This window comes from Varroa jacobsoni, unplaced genomic scaffold (assembly GCF_002532875.2).
Source record: "Varroa jacobsoni isolate VJ856 unplaced genomic scaffold, vjacob_1.0 scaffold_159, whole genome shotgun sequence".
NCBI lineage: Eukaryota > Metazoa > Arthropoda > Arachnida > Mesostigmata > Varroidae > Varroa > Varroa jacobsoni.
This window is the reverse complement of record NW_019213061.1, coordinates 242,566-267,478: the sequence shown is the minus strand read 5'-3', so window position 1 is coordinate 267,478 and position 24,913 is coordinate 242,566. Positions and strand designations below refer to the sequence as shown.

Here is a 24,913-nt window from a genome sequence, read left to right as displayed (position 1 = left end):
ATTCTTATTGTTCGTGTCCACACCTTTTTTCTTCTCATTTGAAGTGTAATGCCGACCCATTTTGTTACCGGGCTATGTGGCTCTTGATAAAAGCCCAAAGAATAGGGAACCTCAAAAACTTACTGTAACCCCCAACATGTTGGTACATGTTTTGATCATGTAAGGTCTCCGGCTGAAACATCGAAAGGTGCTACGTAAAATTTATGGAAACTTATTCCATATAATTTTTTTAAATGCTAGTAGGCTTTGAGTGTTAATTGTTTATTATTGACTCCACAGCGAGAAAAATACAGGCTACGATTCCGTTTCTGCTTATCTTTTTAACGAGAGTTCTTAGAACGTGTATTTGTAGGCTGATTGGTTGTCCATTGAAATTATTGGTAGGAATTGATTTTGCACTGATTGAATGTGTTTAGCTAGTTTAGCATATACGTTTCCAATGGAATCAGTTATTAGTATAAAACGAGTCGTTGATTTCCCTGTCAAACGAGCCGGTCGCCAGTTACGCATTTATGATCTTTTCGGTGCCATATCTTAACAAACAAATTCAACAATTGCTTCACTGCACACCCTTACCTAAACAGAAATGAGAACCAAGGGGTTTGGAGTTTGATGCCTTTTGAATTATTATGCATATTCTATCCGTGGAGACTAGCTGGATACTCTAAGCCCAATTGACCTAGTAAAGATCGCTAGCGATTCTATTAAAAGCATGCAAGATACGATGGAGAGCACGTATATGGATGGTATACACGGTTTACTGCATTGTACAGGCGGGTAAGACTACCTTTAATAGCACTCGAGACAGAATTAGTATTAATGATGAGGCTCGTCAGCGTTTAACGATTAACACGAAATTAGGCAGGGAATTATCAAGTTCGACCGCATCTTCACACACTCATTGCAGGACTAACTAATCGACACTGCAGAAACGTTCTTCAAAGCTTTTTTCGCCTCGATCAAGTACATTTCCATAATTTCCGGTATCACTTGTAGTACACTTTTCTTCGAGTACGAAAGAATTCTATTATAGATACAATAATAATCGGTACCGGGTGGGGAAGAATCACAGGCTCTCGATCGGAAATCTCCGATGTCTCCAATAGATTTGCTCTTAAATTTTTTTTATTGACATATATCACAAGCTCATATACGTTTATTAGATAAAACGTATAAGAAACTAATGTATTTTTTGTCAGTCACATTATTATAGGTGTAAAATTGGCCGGCTCAAAGCTTGAAATTATTTTCTGTCTCAGCAGATTTTTTTCATCCAGACTTTTCATCCAGTTTTACAATAAAATAGTGTTTAGCTCGCTCTGCCTGGAAGCTGCTCTGATGGGCCAACTTCATCTAGAAATTTTTAACTTAATGTTATACGAGACTTGGCCCGGCCAGCTGGCAGTTATATCAAAAAAATATAACAGTTCCAATCAAAGCCTTGTACTATACTGATCGTTTTAACGTTTCTAACAACTATACTATATTTTTCAATATTGGAAGGTGCCGAAGACGTAATAGCTTGTCCGGCAAAGTTTAAAGGCCGTCATTAAATAGTAAAGGCTGTCTGTACATTTTATTCGCATACATTATATCACACTCTCAGCAACTGAAATATCAATTGATCAAGTATGCATGGTACCCTCTGTAAAGTTGAATAGATGTAAGTGATAAAGTTGGAATTTATTATTATCTAGCGCTTGACGCGACGCAATTCATTCGAGAGAACTCTATGACTGAATTGACCTTCAGAGTTTTCGGTTACGAAAATAGTTCCACGATGTATGGTAACTTGTATCGTCAAATCATCCGTGTAACAATCGTTGTTTGTGAAGGCTGGCCACGCTGCACTGCTATACCAAAGTGATTCTATTAAAGAAACAACTTAATAAATACCTGTTGCATAAGCGTGCACCTTATTCGTGTATTCGCTGAGTGAAGGCAGCGCTGTTTCTACCCCAAAACCGTCGACGGACACGAGATGTCTTGCTCCTTTCGGACTAATAGACCAAACGTGTGATACTATTTAAAGCAAATTACTACCTCAAAACAAGACTTGGTTTTTGCCTTTTTACAAATTAAATATTTTCCTATTTTCTGGATAATGTTGCAATTCGGCCATTTTTTCGTTGTGTAGCTATTATAGACAGAGCTCGATGGAGAGGCGAACGTAACTATTCATTGTTGAGCATTTCCATTAGTACAAATGACTATGAATAACATATCCAAGATCCGTATGCTTCAACACGTAATATAATTGTTATTACTACGCTATAGTGTGTTTAATTTTATTGACCAACTACTTATAGATTAGGATGAGCCCTTTGATGGGCTAAAAACATTTGAAGCCATCCCATGTTGATCGCATAAAATGTCTACACGGACATTTTTTTGTATTAATGATGTTTCTGATAATAAAGTTTTTGTGCATTGGATATAGATCATTCTGATGGCAATTATCGCTACCATTACCTAGGTCAGGCCCCAGATTAACATCTACAACATTTACTTAATAATGGCCACTCCCTGGACTTTAGTAGGGTGCCAGTTTTCGAGGATGCCAAACGAAAATCCTATTCAATTGGGAGAACTTCCTTTACGCATCTCGTTTTTCCAGCAAATCAATTGATTTATCCTCTGTGATACGGTATGTCCGAGTAAATTCGCTTAGCCACTAACTGCAGTTTGACCTTCACCGATAGGAATAACTTAAATTTTCTATCAAGTAGCTTGCGTGCTATTTCAAAATAAGATGTGTGCACACTTCCGAAACACTACACACAGACCTGTCTATTTTTCTTGAAATTAGCCATAAGTTTATTTGAAACTGAGCAAAACGCCCGCGATTAAGCCCGAAAAGAATAGCATAAAATGAATAAATAAATATTATATATATATATATATATATATACAAATGTGCATAGTATCATTATATACATTTTACAGTACAGTGGTCGATTTCGTCAAATGCTTGAGCAAAACCAATATTTTCGCGATTGGAAACCGAACTAATTTTAGGCATCTACTTCTAGCACGTAGGAACTAAAACTAGTATATACCAGAACTATTTGATAACTCTTATTCTTGTTCCAGTGTTATCACGATCGGCTATCTATCGACGACATAGGCTACAATCAATCACCCCATACAGCTATTAAACCCCATACAGCCATACAGCTGGAGGGGTGTTTGTTAGCCCTGGATTCTGTCGTTCAAAAAAAGAAGCACCCAGCAGAACACACAGGTCCCCGCTAAATCTATTGAACCTCAATGGCCCAATCATGTTTCTGCCGTCCGAGCTGGATGTCCACAAAGAACTGAAAGATTCTCTGAAAGAGTGGATTGCGCTGTTTCATTGTCGGCAAATGTAAGTCGACCAGCGTTCCTGACGGGTCTTTGAAAACGATACGCTCGATGGGTACAATAGTCGATGACGTGCCGCAGCCGAACATCTCTACGAGACGGTTTTGCCTGAGTAGGTCCTGAAGTTCCGCCATTGTCAGCTCACGCTCCGAAACTTTGAATTCGTTCTGCAAACACAGGAAGAGTCATGTGACAAAATAGGTTTGCCAAGTTCATATGTACTTTAGAACTCTTACTTGTCAATTAGTTTGAATGGTAGGGTATTATGTGAAGATTCTTGACATTTAACAGTTTGCCTGCGTGCAGAGCCTTATTTCAATTTTAGAGATCATAACACGTTTGCATAACACCGGCTCCCGTTTTGATATCACTGCTAGCAGATCTTCCTATGCGATGGCCTTGCTAACGTCAAAGGAATGTAGTTGCACATGGTTTCGCCTTGTGCCGCAATGAAAGTCTATACATAGGATACCCCTTAACAAATGTAATGATGAGCGGCCTTTTGTCACCGCACCAACCCCTTGTTAATCATACGGACGTTACCATAAGGATGCGCAACATCAATCAGCCAATTTCCGTTCCTTGACGATTCTGCGTGGAGAGCAGAATGTTACTAACTAGACAAATAGCATTAGTAGCGGCACAAGCTGCGATCCTGTGTCAACAACTCCATCCTGATATGGATTGCGCTTTTATTTGATAATCAGCATAAAGTGGATAAAGGCACCGTTTATTTGAGATTTCGATTGAAGAGAGCGTGATCACTTCGCAAAAATTCGCACCATTAACGTAGAAAATGAAATTCCATGAAGCTCATGATTTAGAAAAAGTGTATCATGCACTGTCATGAGAAAGGCTTCAGCGAGTGGTTTCCTGGAGCGGAGAAGCTTTTAAGCTCACTAATTAATGATATATTACGTATTACGCCTTCAGTACCACACACGCGATCTGATACGCACTTACAAAGAACAAAGAAAAGGAACCTAAAAATAAAGCCACTGAATTTCAAATCTATTACCGTTTTGCTCAAAGTAGCGAGTGCATTGCACTTGGTTACGTTTTCATTTTGAAACCAGACGAAAAGCAACTAATGAAACCATGTCACAGTGTGCTTACCCAGTATCGTGCAAGGTCGAGTATAGACTGGCGATTAATTCCGGGCAGAATGATTCCGTTGAGCGGAGGCGTAATCAACTCCAAACATCCGTCTTCATTTCTGATGAGGAAAAATATGTTGGAGGTACCTGCCTCCGTTATACGGTGCTCCGGGCCGAAGAGCCAGAGCACCTGCTGCAGGCCCATTCGTTCTGCCTCTTTTTGTACCACTAGCGTTGACGCGTAGTTACTGTTAAGGACAAGAAGCTTCAGTGACAGAGTCAGAATTTCAATGTCCGCTACTCTTAGAGGCTGCACATAGTGCTTTATAATTTTACTGCGTTTACAAAAGAGGCGGAGCCTAGGCAGCTTCACTAGTCAACAATGTAAATGTTATTCGATCGAAACGTGTAATCAAAGCTGACTTACGCTCCGATTTTCTTGTCGCCGGTTCCTCCGGGCCATGCACGAACGTATTTCGGATCAGCCAACAACTGGATGGGTTTTGCGCTCTGCGAGAAGCTGCCTTCGACCGGACTGCAGATAATGTATAGGACTGCATTCAATGAACGGCCTACGCCTAGCCGTGGTTCAATTCCTAGAAACGTTGGTCTGATGTATAGTGAACCGGAGGTGAATGGTGGTACCCAGTCGGAGTCGACCTTCAACAGCTGCACCAGGCACTGGAGAAACTCTTCACCATCGAACAACTGCACGAAACAATATGTCGTTGCGTTAGAGCGACATTACAATGCTCTTTTCTAGTCAGTTCTTTTGCTTCACTCCCTAACTATAATTGCAAATCGTGTCACATACTGGGACTGCTAAGATACGAACCGGTAGTCCAACGCGTTCAGCCGAACCGAGCAGGCGATTGATGTTCAGATTAGGACGGAACAGGCGAATCTTTCCATCCACCCCCTTATATGCTTTCATACCTTCAAAAAGCTGCAAATAACAAAAGGCACACTTTGAAAACAAAAATTTACAGTGTCAACAACTGAATTCTTGCCCTCTGGTGGCTTAGTAGCTGAACAGAGCTAAGGGCAAGAATTGCAGTTTAGGGGTCTTAACTAGTGTAGGTATCTGGCCAAATATAACCGACCTAAAGAGCCAAAGCTGGTATGCAAGTGCTACTAAGATCAAAGCTAATCTAACTACAACACAGTTGGACCCTGGCTATTTACCTCTTGCCCATAGTGAAACACTTTGGCCGCTGGATGCAGGTTAAGGTTGTGCAGAGGTGAAATGCGCGGTTTTAGCCAACCTGTCTCATCGTTCCAGTAGCACTCGAACATGTGGTCGGCAAAATGACGTCCATACTGAAGTCGAGAGAAGTCCGGCGCGGTTTGTCGGGCCGCTCGGTACACCTCGAGGTCCCTGCACTTTAAACCGGAAGAAAAGGTCAGGGGGACCATCTTAGCTAAACTAGCTAATGTACGACTAGTTAAGGTAGTCGCCGTCATTCCTGTTAATTTCTGAAACGAGTTCACCTTTGTGCGGAACCGATACGCCCACGCTGCTGCTGCTGCTGCTGCTGCAGCTGCTGCTGCTGCTACCGTTGCGACTACCAAAACTGTGCTTGATCACTTCGGTGAGCGCGATGCTGTCTCTCTGTGTCAGCGGAATCAATTGAGCTCGGCTTAAATGGCTGTGAATGTTCTCCTCTCCACGCTAAGGCGGAACGTTAATGGAGGGAGTGCACTACACCGCAAATGTATACTGTGGCGACAGTGACAGTGTCGGCTATAGGTTTATGTGTTATACGCTTACGCTTCCTGCCTACGAGCAAGATCTGGGCCAACATAGCGGAATCAGTAATTACGAAGCTACAAGGCTAGAATAAGCTCTCTTGACTCCTGCCAATGCGTTGTGGTGCAGCTATAATTAGAATAGGTCAGTGCAAAAACGACGCCAGCTGACATCCAAATATTAACACAGTGACAAGCTAACTGCTGACTGAGTCCCGGCGGTTTTCGAGCAAAAAAAAACAGCTGATTTTGAAATAAAGCGCCCTCTGGTGTCTGGGCGGAGAAAACATGATCCGTACGATCGGGTACATTTGGCAAATTTGCAAATGTTACATCTATTAAAAGGCTCTGATTGAGCCAAATAAACGTGTTTGTGTATCATGTTTTGTTGAATTGACAGTTTAAACGCCTTGATAACGGCTCGGTATTCTGAATTTTCACAAATTTAATTAAAAAGGTTAAGCTGTTCAGTTATCTTTTAACGTCCCGCAATTTTGCTCATTGCCGATATAGTTACTGAATTAGCTATGCAATTTTCCTTAAAATACTTGAAAAGAAGATCGAAAAATTTAGCGTTTCATTTTGTAGAAATCTTATTCTGATCGTGGAACGAAAATAAGCAACCACAGGCTTATTTGTTCGTCTCCGTCCACGAGTATTGTTACGGCCGTTATTTCGGCTATTATTTAGTCTTGTTTTTCATCGATTATCTATAATATCATGCTTCTTCGAGAAACACACTACAAATACGGATTTATATTATGGATAATCTATGTCAAAGATATTCTCGAAAAGGTCTAAATTATTATGTGCAATGCGCATAATTTATTTGACATTTTTGATACATTTGTTCATTTATATGTTAAAAAGCTATTCAAGTGCATGATACGAGTGTTCGCCTTCTTAGGTTATCTAAATCGATGAGCTGAGAATATAAACCTTTGCAAGATCCAGCGTTGACTTAATACTTTGGTCTTTCCATTTAGTTTCCCGATTGTTCAAGGCCTGTTGAAAAATACCGAACTTGAATTAGCCCACGTAGTAGCTGTAAATGAGCGTAGGCTTGCGAATTACAATCTCCCCTGTCAACGCTTTATTTTAAATTAAACAAAGGGTTGAAAAAACAAACTTTGGGAATTGGTAAGGTCGTATAATCCGTAGGCATGATATGAATTTGCATCCAGTGCTTCATTTATCCCTTCTTTAATATGCTGTTATTTCCATTAAACGTTCCCTCGCGACTTGTGGAAAACTATAGGAAAAAATACGTACCATTTCATGCAGTCGTATGCATCCCGACTCGACATATCAGCGTTTAATCATCGAATTCCAATTGCAGTATTCCGTTATTATAGCACTTTAATTTAACATAATGTGGACTAAAAAAATTCTATTTATTGAATCTTTTTTCCTTTCATACGTTCCTATTCCTAACGGGAGCAATTCAATTTCTTCCCTATGCTTCGGCAACAACAAGCTTGTAATATGTTTCCTATTAAAAAAAAAAAAAAGCGCGCAAATAAATTGTTTCACAACGTGCTTTTTTTAATTTTTGGTTGAAAGTATCGCCGTCTGCTAAATGCCTGTTGCCAGTAATAGGTGCAGCCGTCACGCTGACGGGAATAGGAAACGGAGCCTACGCGGCTTCGCCCATGTTCAGGGTTTCGTTCTTTCTTCGCTTATAGCAGGAGACCTAACTGTAGCCGTCGTTAGATAACGTCGGCTTCAAATACCGGTACTACCGGTTCAAACCAGAACGCCGATAAATTTCCACTGCACTATGCCTATGCGTAAGGAGATCTCGCTGTGTGTTCGTCCGAGCTTTCGAATGTCAATGTGAGCCGGCGTTTGTTTGTGTGTGTCAATCTTCGTGTGGACTCGCTACGGCCGCTACGAGAGCTGCCCAACGCCGTCTATCAGTCCGTTTGTCTTCGTCGTTCCCGCGCGCATTAAACAAGTCGACAACCAAACTGCCTCCTGCGTTGTGGGTGATAGAAATAGATTGTCATAACGTGGTTCGACCCGGCTTCAACGTCTTCCCGATAAAACTCTATTGCCGTATCTGAAAGTCTATAAGCGTCTCACGTCGCGGGAAATAGAAGTTGGCCCAGAGGGCAGTGGAACGCTGATTAAGAGGCAGGATCGCTTGCCCGCTGCCGGTTTTTTTTGCCTTAGCTTCATTATACTAAATGGGAATAATGATAGTTGGGGAGAGAGAGAGAGGGGGGGGGAGACGAAATTATAAAAAGATGGACCAAAGGGAACGCGTGAACCACAGCTTAAATGGATAAATATTAAAAAAAAACGAGCAACTGGTCGACCGGCGGGCATAACGCGCTCCCTGACGGAACCATCGAAGAAGAATACACGACGTAATTTGTTTTCTTGTCAAGTTGACGATCTCGAAACAGTTATCCGAGTGGAGAGCCGCAGTTGAAAACGACAGCGATCACCCGATTCATACTGAGAGCAGCGAAGCAGCCAGACTGGCATGAACCGGTTTCGGCATGGTTTTGAGATTTGTAAGATAGTCGAGATTTGGCCGATTGTGGTACTTTCGGACTTTGTTGGATTGGCAAAATGCCAGGGTGCCAAGAAGCCAGCTCAAACCGGTACTACCGGCAGCTCTTCCACAGCCGCTGACCACTCAACGCTTATCTATCCTACAAAAAGTGTACATATATATATATATACATCCATACTGACGTTATAACTGATGGAGACGATCGCATTATTGTTTGGCGTAACATCAGAGACGCTTTCGTGCTAACGTTTCATTTGCGTAGAAATTCCTCGTACGCACATATAAAATCAACTACCGACGATTCGATTGACACGTATTTAATCTGGGAAGAACAGAGAACAAGCTCGTTTTTGGAAAATATAAGTACCTAGAGACGGGCAACCTATTCCAAATGGTACCTATTTTTCTCATAGCTATTATATATGGACGCCACAGTTGGTTGCATATTGAAACTTTTTCTTGTCTTCCATTGTCTTTTCCTTTAGATTCTCAAAATCAACGTATGCTCCGCAATTGATCTACTTTGAGAAATGCTTTTGTTTTTCTCCTACAATATGTCTATTTTTGTTATTTGGTCGCTTATTGTTCCCAAAAATTTTTTCAGCTAGAGTTCAGGATGGCACTGAAGAGAACTTGTATATATACACGTAAGCAGAATACGGACACATTGCCGTAAGTAGGCTTTCTTTTGCTCTGCGTCTAGCTATAGTTGTAAATTACATAAATACTTCGTACCAATATGAATTATAGCTTTTCGACTAAAATCAACATCGTACCTATGTAATGTCTCCAATATATGCATCACATATAAAGCCTGCTTTTGATTTTTATAAAAATATTTTCTGCTCATACACTGAAGCGAAATTTGCAGAAGGCTACCCATATTGCGGAATATACCCGTTCGAGGAATTTGACACTAAACTTCGCGGTCGAACGATCTTCGATTCCAGAGACGTGCCAAGGTGGTTCGAGGAAAACCATTTTGCGAGTAAGCGTTTTTATTGTCAATGATACGCTGCTCCCATAGGGAAAACTAGCGTTATCTGTTACCCAATAGGCAATGCAGATCTATCATCGTGTGCAGTTCTCAAGAGTCCTTGTAGTGATCTGTGGTTACGGGAAGTAATGGTTAACGCTAAAACGTTGCCGGACGTTAATACTCATCATTTAGTTAGCTTCGGGTAGTCCTTCCAAGGTCTCTCAACCACGACGTTCCAGTGACAAAGACACGATAACAGAGTGAAAGTAATGAAAGCGGCGTAATAAGGCCGCTTCCTTGGTTTACGATGTATAGAAATATTTAATTTTCATAGTCTAAATATAATTCATCGCCGTATTGACTTCTGCCGTTGCACGCTAGTCTCAAGACGCACCATCAACCCAACAGCATTAGCTGCTTTTGCATCCGCCCCAGCTTTGCCCTGCCTCAAGGGGGGAAGACCCTCTATGTTTCTATAACAATGTTAGGCATAAAGCAGTTGACGCTGAATCACCACCGGCATATTTCCATCAATCACTTAACCAAATGGAAACGTTTCATCATTAAGTAGTGCGAAAAAGAGTAAAGTTATTTCGTAAATCACTGCGCACCGGTTGCGCGCAGCGTCAAATAAATTACAATAAAGTTTTTTCTGGTACTGTTTTATGCGTGTCATCACCGCATGCGTCCTGCGCTTAGGGGACATTTCGACAGATAATAAATGCTACTCAGAGATCACCGGCTCGACCCCCCAGAATATAAGCTATATAAAGCATTCCAAAAGCAGCTGGGCTTGAGAAACTGTTGTCACTGGCTTACAATCGCAACTGGATGTGAACAAACGGGCACAAGTTTGCGGTGTATTTTCGCTGCAGAGAACCTCCCTTTTTTGAGTTTTACGTCCGGTGTTGTTATTAGGCGTATCAAATAGCTGGCTCTTAGCACGAAACGAACCGTGAAGTCTATGCCAGAGTAAACATTAGAGAACGCTGATTGTTTTGACTTTACGCAGCAGGACTCAATATACGAGATCGCATGTTATATAGCGAATTTATTAGTAATTCATTGAAGTGCTTTTTGATCAACTACTTCGTGTTATTTGTTTTAATGTTCGGGTAACGTACGCAACCTTCATTGGAGAATTTGTAGCTGTGACCACCGACACGTGCAGCTTGTCACGGCAGGCGAAAAATATGTACATTAAGAACCATCGATTCCCCTGTCGCAAAAAATACGGGAACGGTCAATCACATAATTCTCTGTTTTGAAGCCAGTTGTGTTTGAAAAATCCGCAAGGAATCGCATTTTGCCAGCCATCCTGCTAACGAACACAGGCTTCTATCAACAGTTTCAGAGAGCAACTAATGTCGCGCACTAGAGCTGTGTATTATTCAAGTTTTAAAGCCGATTACCTCTTCCTGCGTTCGTTTACTTTTATCGTATCTTCGATTCAATCCCATCTTTCAACTTATACTTCTTTAGTTTTCCCGCAAATAACTACTTGAATCCAGTCAGTTGCATTAGATCATAGCTTTAGTACCTATTGAAATGTGTAACACTTTAGACCAAAACTTGCCAGTGAGCATCACGCTGGTCAGCAAAAAATTGGAACCTCGTAGCATTTGGAAACGTTGGTAAGGTAAATTAGATTGTTTCCCTCGCGGACTCTCCCTTGCCCCATCTCGTAAGGAGAATCAGTTTTTTACCGTTACGGTAGCAGAGTGTAGGTGAATGGTCGTGAATACGATTCAAGTGGCGGCGGCAGCGGCAGTACGTTATAGTTTCGATAGAATGGAGACATAGCATACTTTAATTGATTCTGGAAAGCAGCTAAATAAAGGAAACGACGTCTTGAGTATTTTGGAACCGTTCACCCAGCAGCGATTAAGACGTGAGTTGAAGCGCGTCGTTCATCGGTCTAGAACGAGCTAAATCAAGTGGCGACCCAAGTTACCGCTTATATTTATGCCCACAAACTTCGAAACCCTGTGCAGCTATTATATAATAGGCCAGTATGCCTAAGACCTTTGCGTTGAAATTCGTGCAGGCTAAACGGGCTGCTAAGTTTTTGCCTCTTCCTTTTTTACAAGCTGTCAAAATCTTCAGCAGGAGCTACCAACAACATCATCTACATATAGCCTAATCGATTAATCATTAGACTTTTCTACAAATAGAATAAAGCATCCCCTTTTCAGAGTGGGTCAGATGCTTCAGGTCCTCTCCATACTATCGAGATAGGGACATTTATCGTGACATAGTTCTTTTTCCGATATAAAGTTGAAAACATTTATATTTAATTCAAAATTTATACAATTGAGTTCTACGATAATCGTCGACAGAACTTAATTTACAGGTACGATGTTTGTCCCACTAGAAATGTTACATCCTCGATATCTTTTAGATAATATCGCTCTCTGGATTAGCTGTACTAGGCACTAAAGATCGGGACCAACTACCTTCCATTCACTAAAGCCAGTTCAAGAGCCGGAGAGGGCCAAAAAACAGCTTGGAGATGATCGAGGTTAAGGTAATTCTAGCTGAAGCGAAGAAAAAAAACCTACTTAGAACGTCTCGTGAGGTGCCCACATTTCGGAAAGTGGGCGCAGCCTGTGATCAAAGTAAAGGCAATGACTCAAACAAAAGAGCACTATTGAAATAATCAGAGGTGTTTAGGCTCGATCGGCTAGTTGACAGAGTAATAGAATCAATGCCAGGTATGCACGTCATCTTATTACTAGATAACTACAATGCTTGACAGCATTACCATTGCTGGATAATCTCAGCCGAGATAATAAAAACAGAAACATCAGATATCCATGCTGAGCTAGACTTGAAACAGGTATAGCCCGTGGTACAGTGTATGTATGAACCGTGTCAACTATTGGTTGACATGTGCGCCCTACGCACGGCTCTCGCGATCGGAGTGGTCTGTCCTACCGGATTAAGTTTAGAGTTGGATAATATACGCTATGCCTAATACTCTTCCTACCGTTCTAGTCTTAACTAGCTCGTTCGACGGAGTTTTGGAACTGGTACAAACAAAGAAGAAACACGTTTCAATATACGAGTGAATCACATCTGAATTTGTTTTTCCACAATCCACTAATGAGCAATTGCTCATTTGGTTTACGTTCACGAGTACACAGTTTCTGTAGGCAGGGCAGGTACGTAATAGCGATTTAAGAATAGCTTTGCTAATGGCTGTGACTCTCAAAACGATCTAATAAAAAGAACGGTAATTGAAAGATTATAACGTTGCATTTGAATTACAGTGACCAATATGACCGTTTATCATATCGAGCATTTCCCGCCACCTGGCAGTGTTCAAGGTATGAAACGATGTATCCCCAAAGTCTGTCTTACCTTTCTCTCGTGCACCTATCGTGTTCGTTCACTCTAGGCAGCTGAATAGGCCATACTGGCGATCTCAATCAGTAAATGAAAACTACCCTAGCCCAAAAACCAGGCCTAGAATCCTCATTTTAGCGAAACAGAGATGTTTGCTTTAGAACCGTGTCTTGAATAACCTATAGGACTCGTCTTATTGAAATTGAGAATAGCTATTGGAGTGGCTACATGCTATATAAACAGTCTCGAACAGCAATCCTGTCAGTAAACAGTCTTGTTAAACGTCAGATATGAAAAACCGTCGTGTGGCCTGAAACGTTTGCCAGCTGATATTGATCGTAAAAAAAAACAATTAAATATTAGATTTACTGCTATTGTATCTTCGATTCAATCCCATCTTTCAACTTGTACTTCGTTAGTTTTCCCGCAAATAACTTTTTCTTTGTAGGCAAATAGCATGCAATCAAATTGCTCGTATTGCCGTAAAAAAACCTGTTCGTCCAGATATTTGGAAGGGTAAAATAGAAGAACCCTTCGTTGTCCAGCGTTAAGAGATCGATACGAGATCAGTACAACCGCGTCAGAGTCGAGTGTAGTTCTGGAATCAAAGCGCCTTAAACACGTTATCAGACAAACTCTCACATCGTTTATATAGTGAGTGATATTTAGTCTTTGAAGCTGTACACGTGCGCTTCGCATCCACGCATCAGCCTTTTGCACGAGTAAAATACTCATATTCCGAAGAAATTATAATTTGGTGTTTTTTTATGGCTCAAATTAAGGTTCTCCCCCAAAAAAAGGCCCCAAAATTATTCTCCAAGACGATATGTTGAACCGATAAATACCGATGTTATTACTACGGTGTTCCCGAGAATATTGCGACTAATTAGAAAACTGCTAATAAAATAGTTTTACTTTTCTGGTTCATACTAGAGATTAAAGTAATACACAGTATATGGTTAATGACCGCTATATTCGAGACGCTTCGGTTCGATACTGATAACATTCTGAAGCTTTTCTTCAGAGGATAACGGCCTTTTTGTCCACAGTACGGTGCAGCATACCTTATTACCATAATAGCTATTTCATCATTAAACATGCGATTGAAATAGTTCTTCTTTTTCCATGTTGTGTAGATGGATGTAGTATCATGGAATTCTTAGAGTGTTTGTAATCGACCTACTAAGGACTGTGAGACTCTACCTTCTGACCCTAAAACTCTTTTGACCATGACTCTAAATATGGTCTGTCAAAGAAGCCACTGATGACGTTTCAAGATAACAGTGTTCAATAATTACGATATGCCTTTACTGCCACTCGAGTTCATAATGTCGTCGATTTAAATAAAAGAGGTTACAATCCTTAACTTTTTTTTTTCCCGCACATTGTAGAAATCCTTTGTCAGACACATGATATCCTTAATAGTTTACACAAGTTTTTACTATCCGAAAATATTTATTTAATATTTAATTATTTTACGTTTACATTATATACGTTGTTGTGGCAAGCTGCGGTCGCTTTAGCTGCAAGCATATCTGTATCGCTCACTGTTTTCAATGTACAAAGAGTACTGTCTTTTCCGATAGTATGTCCGAGAGCAAAAGCCCGTAAGACTCTATTTATGCAATAGAATATGGTCTAGCAAGATGTAGAAAAGACAAAAACGGTACCAATAGACGGACTTAAGTCGTCTTTTCTAATCTTCAAAATGAATTACAGTACGATGGGCACGTTTCACTCTATGTTTATGTTTTGTATTGCAGCATATACTAGTAAAATTCATCACAGCCAAGATTGTTCATCGATGCTTTACTTAATAAAGAGCCTATTATCCATTTCCAGGGCAACCTTTTCAAGAACCTTATCGGCGCCTAGATCTTCTTGTACCTGCTACTCTACAGAACAAACGTTGTTACGATCGCCCACACAGTCGGTATTTTCTGCATACACCGATGCCAACTAACATAGCTAGTCCCTACATCACATACTTACCTTCAGTTGATTCTTGAGGTTGAAGATTTTTGTTGACTGCATTTCACATACAGGTTTATCACCAGTAGTATTCATGTTGCTTGTAATCCGCAGCTCTCCGTAGCCAGCACGGCATAATAACAACGCTTCTGGCAGCGCTCAGAAATGCTCGCCAGAGGCTTATAAGGTCTTATTGCGTTTCTCGTCAGACGCCTAGTCACTCTTACTCGTATAATATGTTTCACTCTATCACCCTTCCGTTAGCTTTTCTCTCTCTCATTCCGTCTGCCTTTCTTCAAATTTAACGTATCGTCGTGACCCTATGTTTGACGCTATAGTCGATCTTGCAGTATTATTCGATATTATGACAGATGACCTTTTTCTTTCCAGAATTCACCAAACTTTGACAACCAAGTGTTCTCGCTTAAGGGCTGTGTAGGCAGGTATCAGTGGTGGGCTTCCCCTACGCTGAAATGTCACAAAGCATCTCACACATTTGACGGCAACATATCGCCTGCACCGTTAGGTCCGCCGACTTCTCTCAGTTCCGATACGGCCCCAGCAGCCACTGCATCGCATCACCGTACGAAAGTAAGTATTCGAACGTGCTTCCATTTTGATTAGTCGCGAGCTAACATTTCGAACAGACGACATCTACGCAGACTTTCGTCCATTTTATTTTCCGCACGCGCGCGTCGACGCGCATTTTTATCGGCTGCCGCAATTGGAGAGTTCAGCGAGAACCTCGAGAGCAAGATAACGAATACACACGTCGAAGGGCTGGATAACGTCGAAAGCAACGTATAAGGGCGTTCGAGATAGATATAAGGGTTGCACGCCAATACATTTTTAATCGGCCTATATTTTCCCGAAATAGATATAATATGCTGCTCTTGGTGGTAAATAGGCAGACAAGAAGAGGAGGTCGACACCTATATGCCAAACAGTATGGAAAAAAAGGAATTTCCTACAAAATGGATAGGTAAGTCATTCTTATACAGGGCTTTAGACATCTATTCATAACACATATTCAACGATCATGTACCAGTTATTATGGCAAAAAATTGTTTGAACGACCCCGGCAATACTACAGTTAATTCTAATTAAGCTTTTCAATTCTATGTGACACAATATTAGTAAGCTCTGTATTGTACTTAAGCTCGGTACGAAAAAAAGCATCACTACGTTTGGATTCAAGGTTGGATCGCCACGTGCCCTTAAACATACCAGGTAAATATACTACTCAATGCCGTATCACGGAAGCATAGAAACTCGGTGAGCAGAAGGGTTTGTAGGGCGACAGATTTTCCATAGAAAACGGATATAATAAATAAAAACCCACGCAATGTGTTGTCTAGTGCTATCTATGAGAAAGCAGACGAAGACAGCGTCTGATGAAATTCGGCGATAAACATGCCACAAGATAATTAAAATCAAACACTGCAAAAAAATTATTAATCGAAAAATATTTTTGGCATGAACCTTTCGAATAGGACAAGTTTCTTTCTATAAAGAGTGAAGTATTAACTTTTTTTTTAATAGAACTTACTAGTTAGTGGTTTAGTCCGCCACATAAATGCACCTATAGTGAAAGAGAGCGCCATACAACGAAACATATTCTTTTGTTTAGCGAGTTGACCTGGATGCAGTAGCGTTTCTCGACATATCTACAAAACCAAAGCCAAAAATATCCCTGAATTACCGATTCGCAATAACATTGTTTTGACGGGAGAGTCCTGCGGTAGTATCACGGCAAGCAGTGGATCTTACTATTAACGAAAATAAGGATGACTTTTGTCGAAGCCTTTGAAAGTGAAAACGCGTGTTGCTTCTACAGGCAGGACAGTTTTCGGGCTCTCCAATCCGTAGCCCGGTTATACCCATGTATATATATATATATATATCGTAATACGAAAGACAAAATTATCATTACACGATATTAAAGTTTGACACTGGTTCAAAGGTGGCATTAATTTGCCGAGAAGTAGACATTACAAAAGAGATAGCATAAAGAATGACCATAAAGCTAACATATAATACGATGAGTCGCCTTTCAAAACAAATCCTCTCCCACTTCCCCTTACTTGTTGTCTACTTCTCATAAGCCGCTTTCTTCTTGCCCTATCAGCGTGTTACAATGATATTGTGTTGTGAACGCAATGCAAAAGAACTGATGGATGGATGCATTTTCAAAATGCATTTTCGACTGCCGATACAATGCAGGACATTTGCCTTGTATACGGTATCGACGTTATTGAGTGTTAAAACAATATCCGAAACCTGAAAGGTGCCGCTACTATGGCCTAGCTTCACGACTATCTGAAAGCACCTTTGAAAGAAGACTGCCGGCAGGCAACTCGGAAAAAACTGGGCTGCGGCCATTTTCAACAACATGAGACCTCCTGGATTTGTTAAAAAAAACGTTGAGCTTGGGTATTTCATAAACTTCCTCAATTTAAGAACCCAAGAATATCTCACCATATCATCCAGTGTCAAAGGTCACACGGCGACCCGGCCGCTACATGTAAATATTAAAAAAAACGTCACAGTACTATTTAGTATTTTTATTTCGTACACCCGATCATGTTTTAATTGTAAAGCTAAAAGGTGGATGGTTTCTATGCATGCACCTGATCAGCCCTCAGAAACACCCTCTAAAGCTTATAGGGTACATGTAGCCCAGATCTTCAGGATTTCTCTAACAACGAATGTCTGATGAGCGTCGTTATTTAAGGTTGCAGTGGAAATCTCATCTTATAGTACCTGTCACAAACTGTTAGTACTTGTAAACAAAAAGCCGTTCCAAGCGCCATCTATCAATGACACGCCAGCAAACAATGGACAATGATCTAAATCAAAAACGCCACCTGGTTTTGGCTTTTCAGGACGGGAATAAAGAGAAATCGTTTTTCATGCCAATACTTCTTTATTCAATTAGATCTGTAAAAAGGTTTCAGCTATAACATGTTGTTGCCATCTGGAATATGGAGCGCGGGTATGTAACTCGCTGATGCGTCCATGGGCACACCAAATCGTTATACCAATGTCGCAGCGTTCGAGTGTCATTTGGGCTTCTCGTCTGATGCTGTTAGAAACCATTTGGTTTCTTTACCGCTCTGTTTTTTATAGATGACAACATTGCATTCAGAGTACAACGACGACCTGTTCCTCTTCATGGAGCAAATAATTAACGAGACCATGTGTCTAACTGCCAATAGCTTTTCTAAATAACATCTAAACGCATCTATGTCTAAGTTAGGTTATTTAAGATGTTGTTTTACCTTATCAAATTCTCGCTCTCTGAGGGAGAAGATTTGTTGAGCCCATCCAATGGTAATTGAATTCTAAAGGTGTGAGCAAGCCACCATCCGTAATTGAAAAATTCTATTTCGGACAATATCATTGGAGTAATACGAGATATTACTACTGCGCCGTCTGTCAATGCACTTACTGTAGTTCTATTTCGTATCTAATGTAAAACAATATATATCTATATATATATATATATATATATATATATAATTTTTGTTTTAAAGCGATTTACGATAAGCGGGAAGCTTTCTTGCTTTGGTAAAACGATTTCACTAGGAACAACCTTAATTCTCTCTGCAGGACGGTATTAAATGGTACGAGTTGGATACCGCTTCATCCAACGGTGTACTTCAACCAAAACTGCCATTACTTCTGGGTTGGGTGAATTCTATTTTCTAGACCCACAACGACGTTCTAAAAGTTCAGTTGCTAAATACGGAATGATTAATTGCTATACACTTTCATTTTCATCGAGAATAGGTGAACTGTTGGCTTAATGGCCTCTTATGTTTTGTGGTCGAGAATTCCAGTATGATTCTATTTCAGCGAGTCATCACTGACCGGCGGGTCGTGGTACACACCAGGCAAGAGCAACACGAAGCATTACTGAAACCTACTTACGGATGAAAGAAAAAATCTAGGTTCAAGTGAATTCCCCTTGTGTCCTGAATGCTTTGTAGAGAACGCCTTGAGAAAAGCAAGTAAAAAGAAAAGAACACTTTCTCTTTTAGCTACAGTTTTTTAGAGTTTTTTTTTTTTTTTCAAATTACGGCAGTTATTTCTTCTATGACTGCACAGAGAAGTATATTGACATTTGCCCTTATAAATAGATAAGTTAATCATCTGGACATTGAACGGGGCATCTTTAACGATCATTTAGCACCCGCAAACTCTAACTCAAGGTGCCAGATAGGCAAGCCAAGTGTTACCGCTCCGCCATCTCAAAGGTTACTTCCATTACTTCTAGTTATTGCTACGTGTAATTTAAAGCACTATTAGGCATCGCAGTGATGTTGGCCATGAAAAGCCATGAAAATAGCTCGTTTCTACTAAAACAACACTCACTTAAATATCGACGTAAGGAACATTTGCAGTGCAAGCTAGTTAAAACTACAGAACTTTGCTTATTCTATAAGCATGAGGGTCTTCAGTATCCCATTAAAGTCTATCCTATCATGTTACGATATTACTATAGCTTTTATTAATTTGTTTATTTTTACTCGTTTTACCAGTCTTGTGCTGTGGTTCCTGACAGTTTTCCGTTCGTTATGCAGAAAATCACGTGTAGCCATTCTACTTGTGCCGTAAGTTCCGCTCTATAGGGCATCCTAATTACACGGCTCTCGCCAATGTATTTTTAACATGAGAGATCATTTTTGCGCATGCAAGTCCTGCCAAAAATCTACTTGAAGAAATTCTATCTTATTGAGACGTAGTCTATCGGTGTAAAGACTAAAAATGCAACCTTTTACTGTTATCATATGTCTTTAGCTTTTTGGGAGACATAGCTACCCTAATGAAATTTCGGTATCAGTGAGCTGGGCCGTTGTCTAGCTATATCAATGAAGCGATACCCTCGCGTGTAACTGGTCATCTGGTCAACAGCGCAAGACTCAAATAACGGTTCAATTTCCGACGCGTTTTCATCTATACGAACCAGAAAACTTATTGCAGCTGCAGTACATCAGGTTTTTCGAACTTACGAGGTGTTTGATTTATAATGGAATGATCGATAAGTGGTTTTCCTCGATAATCAGGACAGTAACTGACCTATTGCGCGATACTTGTACCTACGCGTTCATGTATCTGTCATGCATGATTTCTAGGCTAACTTCTATATTTAGTATACCGGATATTAGGTGTGTATAATAGCTTAAGGAAATTCAGCTTACCTTTAACACACATTTTATTTAGAAGGTCAGATCATGTGAGACGACTCTGCAAAGTAGCGTAGAAAACATTCAGAGCTGAGATAATCCCGTTCACAGAGCGATCAAGGAGTTGAGTCATTTTTGATGATATAGTTTTTTGGATGAAAATATTCATAGAGCTGATGACTACTTTTGATAGTTTCAAGCCCATTTATTTGTCCCAACTGTTGACCAGACTACTGATTTACTTGATCAGTGAATTCACACCGAAGAGAACCGGGGCATTGCTCTCTCTAGAGAGGATAACAGATGAAGATTTACATTATCTATATATATATATATATATATATATATGGAGCGGTCGTATTATTGGTATCTTTTTTAGTAATGTTCGAGTGTTTTCGCAAAAAATACTATATATACGCATATGCAATGACAATTGTGTGCGCAGTGTAAGTATAGTACAACTTTTAAATACCAACTTCAGCTGTCACATTTCTCGGGTCCTTATCGCGGTACATGCTACGATCACACAGATATTCACGTGTTTATTTACGTTTTCCCGCTAACGTGATAATGTCGCGTTCGTTAGAGGCACTTAGGGTTCTTCGATGGCAAAACTTAGCAGTCGATTATCACGTACGAGCTCACATTGGGATGACATAACGTACATGTGCTGTCGCGCTATGTGTTGACGAAACATGAAACCCAGAGATAAAGACAATCTGTTGTACGCCATAGTGAAAAAGGCAGTTTGCGGGTCAGTGGATTTCTCACTTGCGAGCAGTCTCTCTGCCCTCGGCAGACTACGTACTGTTGGCTTCGAATCATAAGGTCAGAGCTACCTAACAGGATGACATTTACGATCGCCGTTCGCTTCCATATTGCCATAGGATTCTGTCTTTTAATAGGATCTGGCCTTCTGCGTCCCGTAGACGCATACGGCGCGTTCGCTCAAGCTGTCGCGACAGGTATCTCGAGACTCGCCACGAAGGCAATGGGTAAGTCCGATTCCTTTGGATAATCCTCTCGTCATCCTACGGGATAGTGTGTCTCGTTCTTCTTTGGAACATATATATCTTCGTTTGAACAATCTGCAAGTGTTCGTAGTGTAAGCGCAACGAAATACATCTTTGGCAGCACACGGTACGGCTGTTGCTTGAACCGTCTATTGGCGTCGTCGTAATGTTGCGGAAAGAATTTATTGTCTCAAACTAAGCAAATCAACGTGCGTGTACAGCAGTCGCTGACATAGGATTCCTGTTACTGTATTTTAGTTCGCTTAGCGAGGAATAATTTTCGGATTTTACCTCTACAAATTGTCAAACCTATTACGTTTTGCTGAAAAGCTCAATGCAGCAACATAGTAAATTATTATGCTGATTTTCTTTTGCAGGCGGCGTAAATGGAGGCGTTTACGGAAACCCGGCATTGGTCCCGTCACAGTCAATACAGAAACCTGTGGTGGGCGCTGTCCAAGCGCCAATGAGCGCGTCTGTCCGCTTAAACTACATGATGATGTGGCCAGCGCCACCTAGAACTCTACCAGTTGCAGCAATTCGAAGACCAGTATATTACAACCTTTAAACGATGGTAGAAAATTACTCAGTGACCGTTTAAATAGACAGTTGAAGCAAGTGACAAACAAGAGCCATATTTAGATTTTTTTTAGGTATGTCTTCTATAATCGATTTCACATCTCGTACACACGATGTGTACAGTTTTTCTCATGGTTGTGGTAAAGAATTAGTTGTGATGTAAATTTATACGTGGAACCATCTGTGCCATTGGCAATGATGACAACATAAGATACCTTCATCTTATCTATAAGATAATAGCGGCAACTCATGAATTCTCGAACCCATACTCGTACACGTCAAGAAAATATTAAGATCAGACGGGGATGAACATGAGCAACGTACATTATCATCAGCTGTGATCGAATTGGACCACTAGACAATCTGTACAACAAAGATACGCCTAAGAAATTTGACGCGCTCCCATTCTGTTTCCCACCCGTATTGAATGAACGGGAATACATAGACTGTCATTTTCTACACAAACCAGGATTTTTTCCGAAGCTAACGACAGGAATTGAAGGCACGTGTAACAATCACTCGATCATGATTCTTCAATAGATTGTACAACGTTGCAAACAATTATTTAAAATGACTATAACGTTCTTCTTCTTATGCGTCCTGAGATGATAATTTCGATTCCCTATTTTATAAATTGTTCTATGATACTGCAAACGCTTGATGTAACATTTTGTGCATGTTAACATCTAACTAAGACTAACTTCGAACAGATTGGGTACTTTAAAGACTTCTAGTCTCATATAAAGTTTTCGACGAATGGACGCTCAGGCGTCTTTAAACGATTTCTGTTTGAATTGGTTTTCTTCTGCTACAAGCCATTAATTGTGCGGTTGCTGTCCAACAAAATGGCCATGATACTCCTACTGAACGCGAACGTGAGCTCCGACGTCCAGTTTGATAGCTTTTCCTTAATAACCTACTCACCGACACTGTGAAAGCAATTAGAGAGCCACCTGCCTTGAAACGGATCAAATATTGATTAATAATAGGAAAAAATATAAATTACATAAATCTGTACTCACATATAGCAAGCTATAAATCATATGTATGCGTGGCAGCGCATCTATAGGCAAGGCACGTCGCGACACGGTATTTACATCTGAAAAAGAAGAACCGATTGGTTCTCGATTTTGTCGTAAACCAAACAACAACTGCTCGCTAAATTATTATTATTACAGTTACACGGTTCCATGTAAAAACGGTTAGTGCAGAAACGTGTGTAAGAAACAAGCAATCGCCTCCTGACTGCAATAGATTTCAATTGAAAACCATCCAATCTTAGAACGTGCTTATCCTATTTACTGATCGAACGTAACACAGTATGCTTTTGAACATTACTGTAGTACCATGGCACACTATACATATTGTGAAAAATACCATGCTGGATTGCATAACCGTCTATTAACCTGCTCAGGCTGTTGTGAGCAGCATCAGCGGTTAGATTACAGTAAAAAGTGCACATCTGGGTGCGGGCGCTTGCAAAGGGTCCTCTTAGATCAAACTGTGATTAGAGTTGTACGCCCGACGTCACCGTTAGGTATTCCAACACACGGTCAGCCTTTGGCACGAAACGAAGCATGTCGATACTCGCTTTCGAACCAAAACCACCGACTTTCGCAATTCTTGCAGGCAAACATGCTATCTATTTTGAGTCAATCTGTACTTTATGAATTTTCATAATAAACATGCTTTTCCATCTAAAAGACTGTATTTCCATTGCAGAACTACCTTGTATATAGTATCCTATTTTGCTCCTGAATTAGCTTTTAGATTCGTGTATATTTCAGTTTATTTCTGAACCAGACAACGATGACAGAAAAGCCGCTATTTGGACAGTTACCATATAGAAACACGTGTTAAATAGTCAGTTTCCATTTGTCGGTCTAAATATATAGCTTCAAAAGCTTGCCATCATAACTAGTACGCTGGTGATCTCTGCCGCAGTGCGAACTGCACGCGGAAGACATTGCACGCATTTTCGGCTGGCCTGGCGTTAATTTAGAGGACTCATTTTTACTCAGTTTTTGCATTTCCAGCATTTGGGTCATAAGTCAGTAACGCATTACATGCTAAATACCAATTTTGGCCCGCGAGGCCCAGACTCTAGGCACAGCTTTTGTGAAAAGCTTCCTCGATTGCAGCAATGCATCCTGTCTTCCGGATCCCGACGTCTTGTCACTATTCTACCCTCTAACCTTCAAACCTTCGATTCGTATTCGATTATGGCCTTGATGCCTAATCAATCTCCAGTGAATTATTTCGAGGAACGGAACTTCTTCCGTATGTCAGATATACATATCTTCATAGACGTGTATATACGATATGTGAGTCTAACTTTCGCCTGAAGGAAACAATTTAGGGCATTGACCTGAATAAAACCTGTCTATGTATGTCATATATAATGGCAAATTTAATCGTAAAGCATACGCCTAAAACTAGAACAGGAAATATATCCTCAATTAGTTCCTTAGATTGTCTTTACGTACCGTATGCGAGGCCCTGGACCACGAACGACAGGGACATTTACTTTAGTTTAACATGTTGCATCAATTATATCAACTTACGCTCAGACATTCATACTGCAAGTAAACTAAGGATAAGTTGCCCTGCTGTGGCTCATTGTTCAGTATTGCATAGCTGAATGTGAAAGTGCGTTAAAGTTAAATGATAGAAAACAAGGTAGTTAAGGAACTTTCCTTATGTTTGATAAACACTTGGGCAGGGACACCAACGCGGTAGATGTTAAGACTACACGGTATTTTTACCGGTTACTAAAAATTTTTACCGGTTATTAAAAATTTTTGCCGGTTACTAAAAATTTAGATTATCAGGACTATTCAGAGGGCAAAGAGCAACCAAAAGGCGATGGGCAATCGGTATAGTTGTGCGTACATCGATGGTAGCACTAACCGCCGTGTAGGCTGAGCAATCCGTTTATGGTCTTACGCGCCCAGTAATTACAAAATCTGCATGTGGGTCAGCACCCTCCTGCAACTACTCAATCGCAAATCGGCCGTACGATGCTAGCAGCCGGCGAGGAGAAGTGTTTGATCAATGATGATTCTAGAGAATTCCGAAATCATTTTGTGTTTCCGGCGATT

General features: G+C 40.5%; 2 protein-coding genes across 8 annotated transcripts; one reads left to right on the top strand and one right to left on the bottom strand.

The window, feature by feature from the left end:
• Nucleotides 1-2,789: 2,789 nt before the first annotated feature.
• On the bottom strand, nt 2,790-15,227 carry LOC111270437 (branched-chain-amino-acid aminotransferase, cytosolic). 3 transcript variants are annotated; one of them, XM_022850670.2, is made up of 7 exons: nt 15,053-15,227; nt 7,149-7,214; nt 5,646-5,843; nt 5,296-5,406; nt 4,888-5,168; nt 4,480-4,708; nt 2,790-3,530 (listed from the first exon to the last, which is right to left on the bottom strand). In XM_022850670.2, exons 1-7 carry the CDS (start codon nt 15,125-15,127, stop codon nt 3,258-3,260), a joined length of 1,233 nt encoding a protein of 410 aa, XP_022706405.1. In that variant the 5' UTR covers nt 15,128-15,227; the 3' UTR covers nt 2,790-3,257. The 3 variants fall into 3 exon arrangements, with proteins under 3 accessions (XP_022706405.1, XP_022706411.1, XP_022706428.1); XM_022850676.2 differs by lacking the exon at nt 7,149-7,214; XM_022850693.2 differs by lacking the exons at nt 7,149-7,214; nt 15,053-15,227 and adding an exon at nt 5,952-6,089.
• Nucleotides 14,055-23,515, top strand: LOC111270459 (uncharacterized). 5 transcript variants are annotated; one of them, XR_015314956.1, is made up of 3 exons: nt 14,055-14,989; nt 15,422-21,215; nt 21,611-23,515. XR_015314956.1 is itself a non-coding variant. In XM_022850779.2 (2 exons), the coding sequence occupies exons 1-2, from the start codon at nt 21,068-21,070 to the stop codon at nt 21,799-21,801; spliced, it is 339 nt and encodes a 112-aa protein (XP_022706514.1). In that variant the 5' UTR covers nt 20,610-21,067; the 3' UTR covers nt 21,802-23,515. The 5 variants fall into 5 exon arrangements, 1 of the variants encoding a protein (XP_022706514.1); XR_015314957.1 differs by lacking the exon at nt 14,055-14,989 and having other exon boundaries at nt 15,392-15,622; nt 15,694-21,215; XR_015314955.1 differs by lacking the exon at nt 14,055-14,989 and having other exon boundaries at nt 15,827-16,013; nt 16,191-21,215.
• The last annotated feature ends 1,398 nt before the right edge of the window (nt 23,516-24,913 follow it).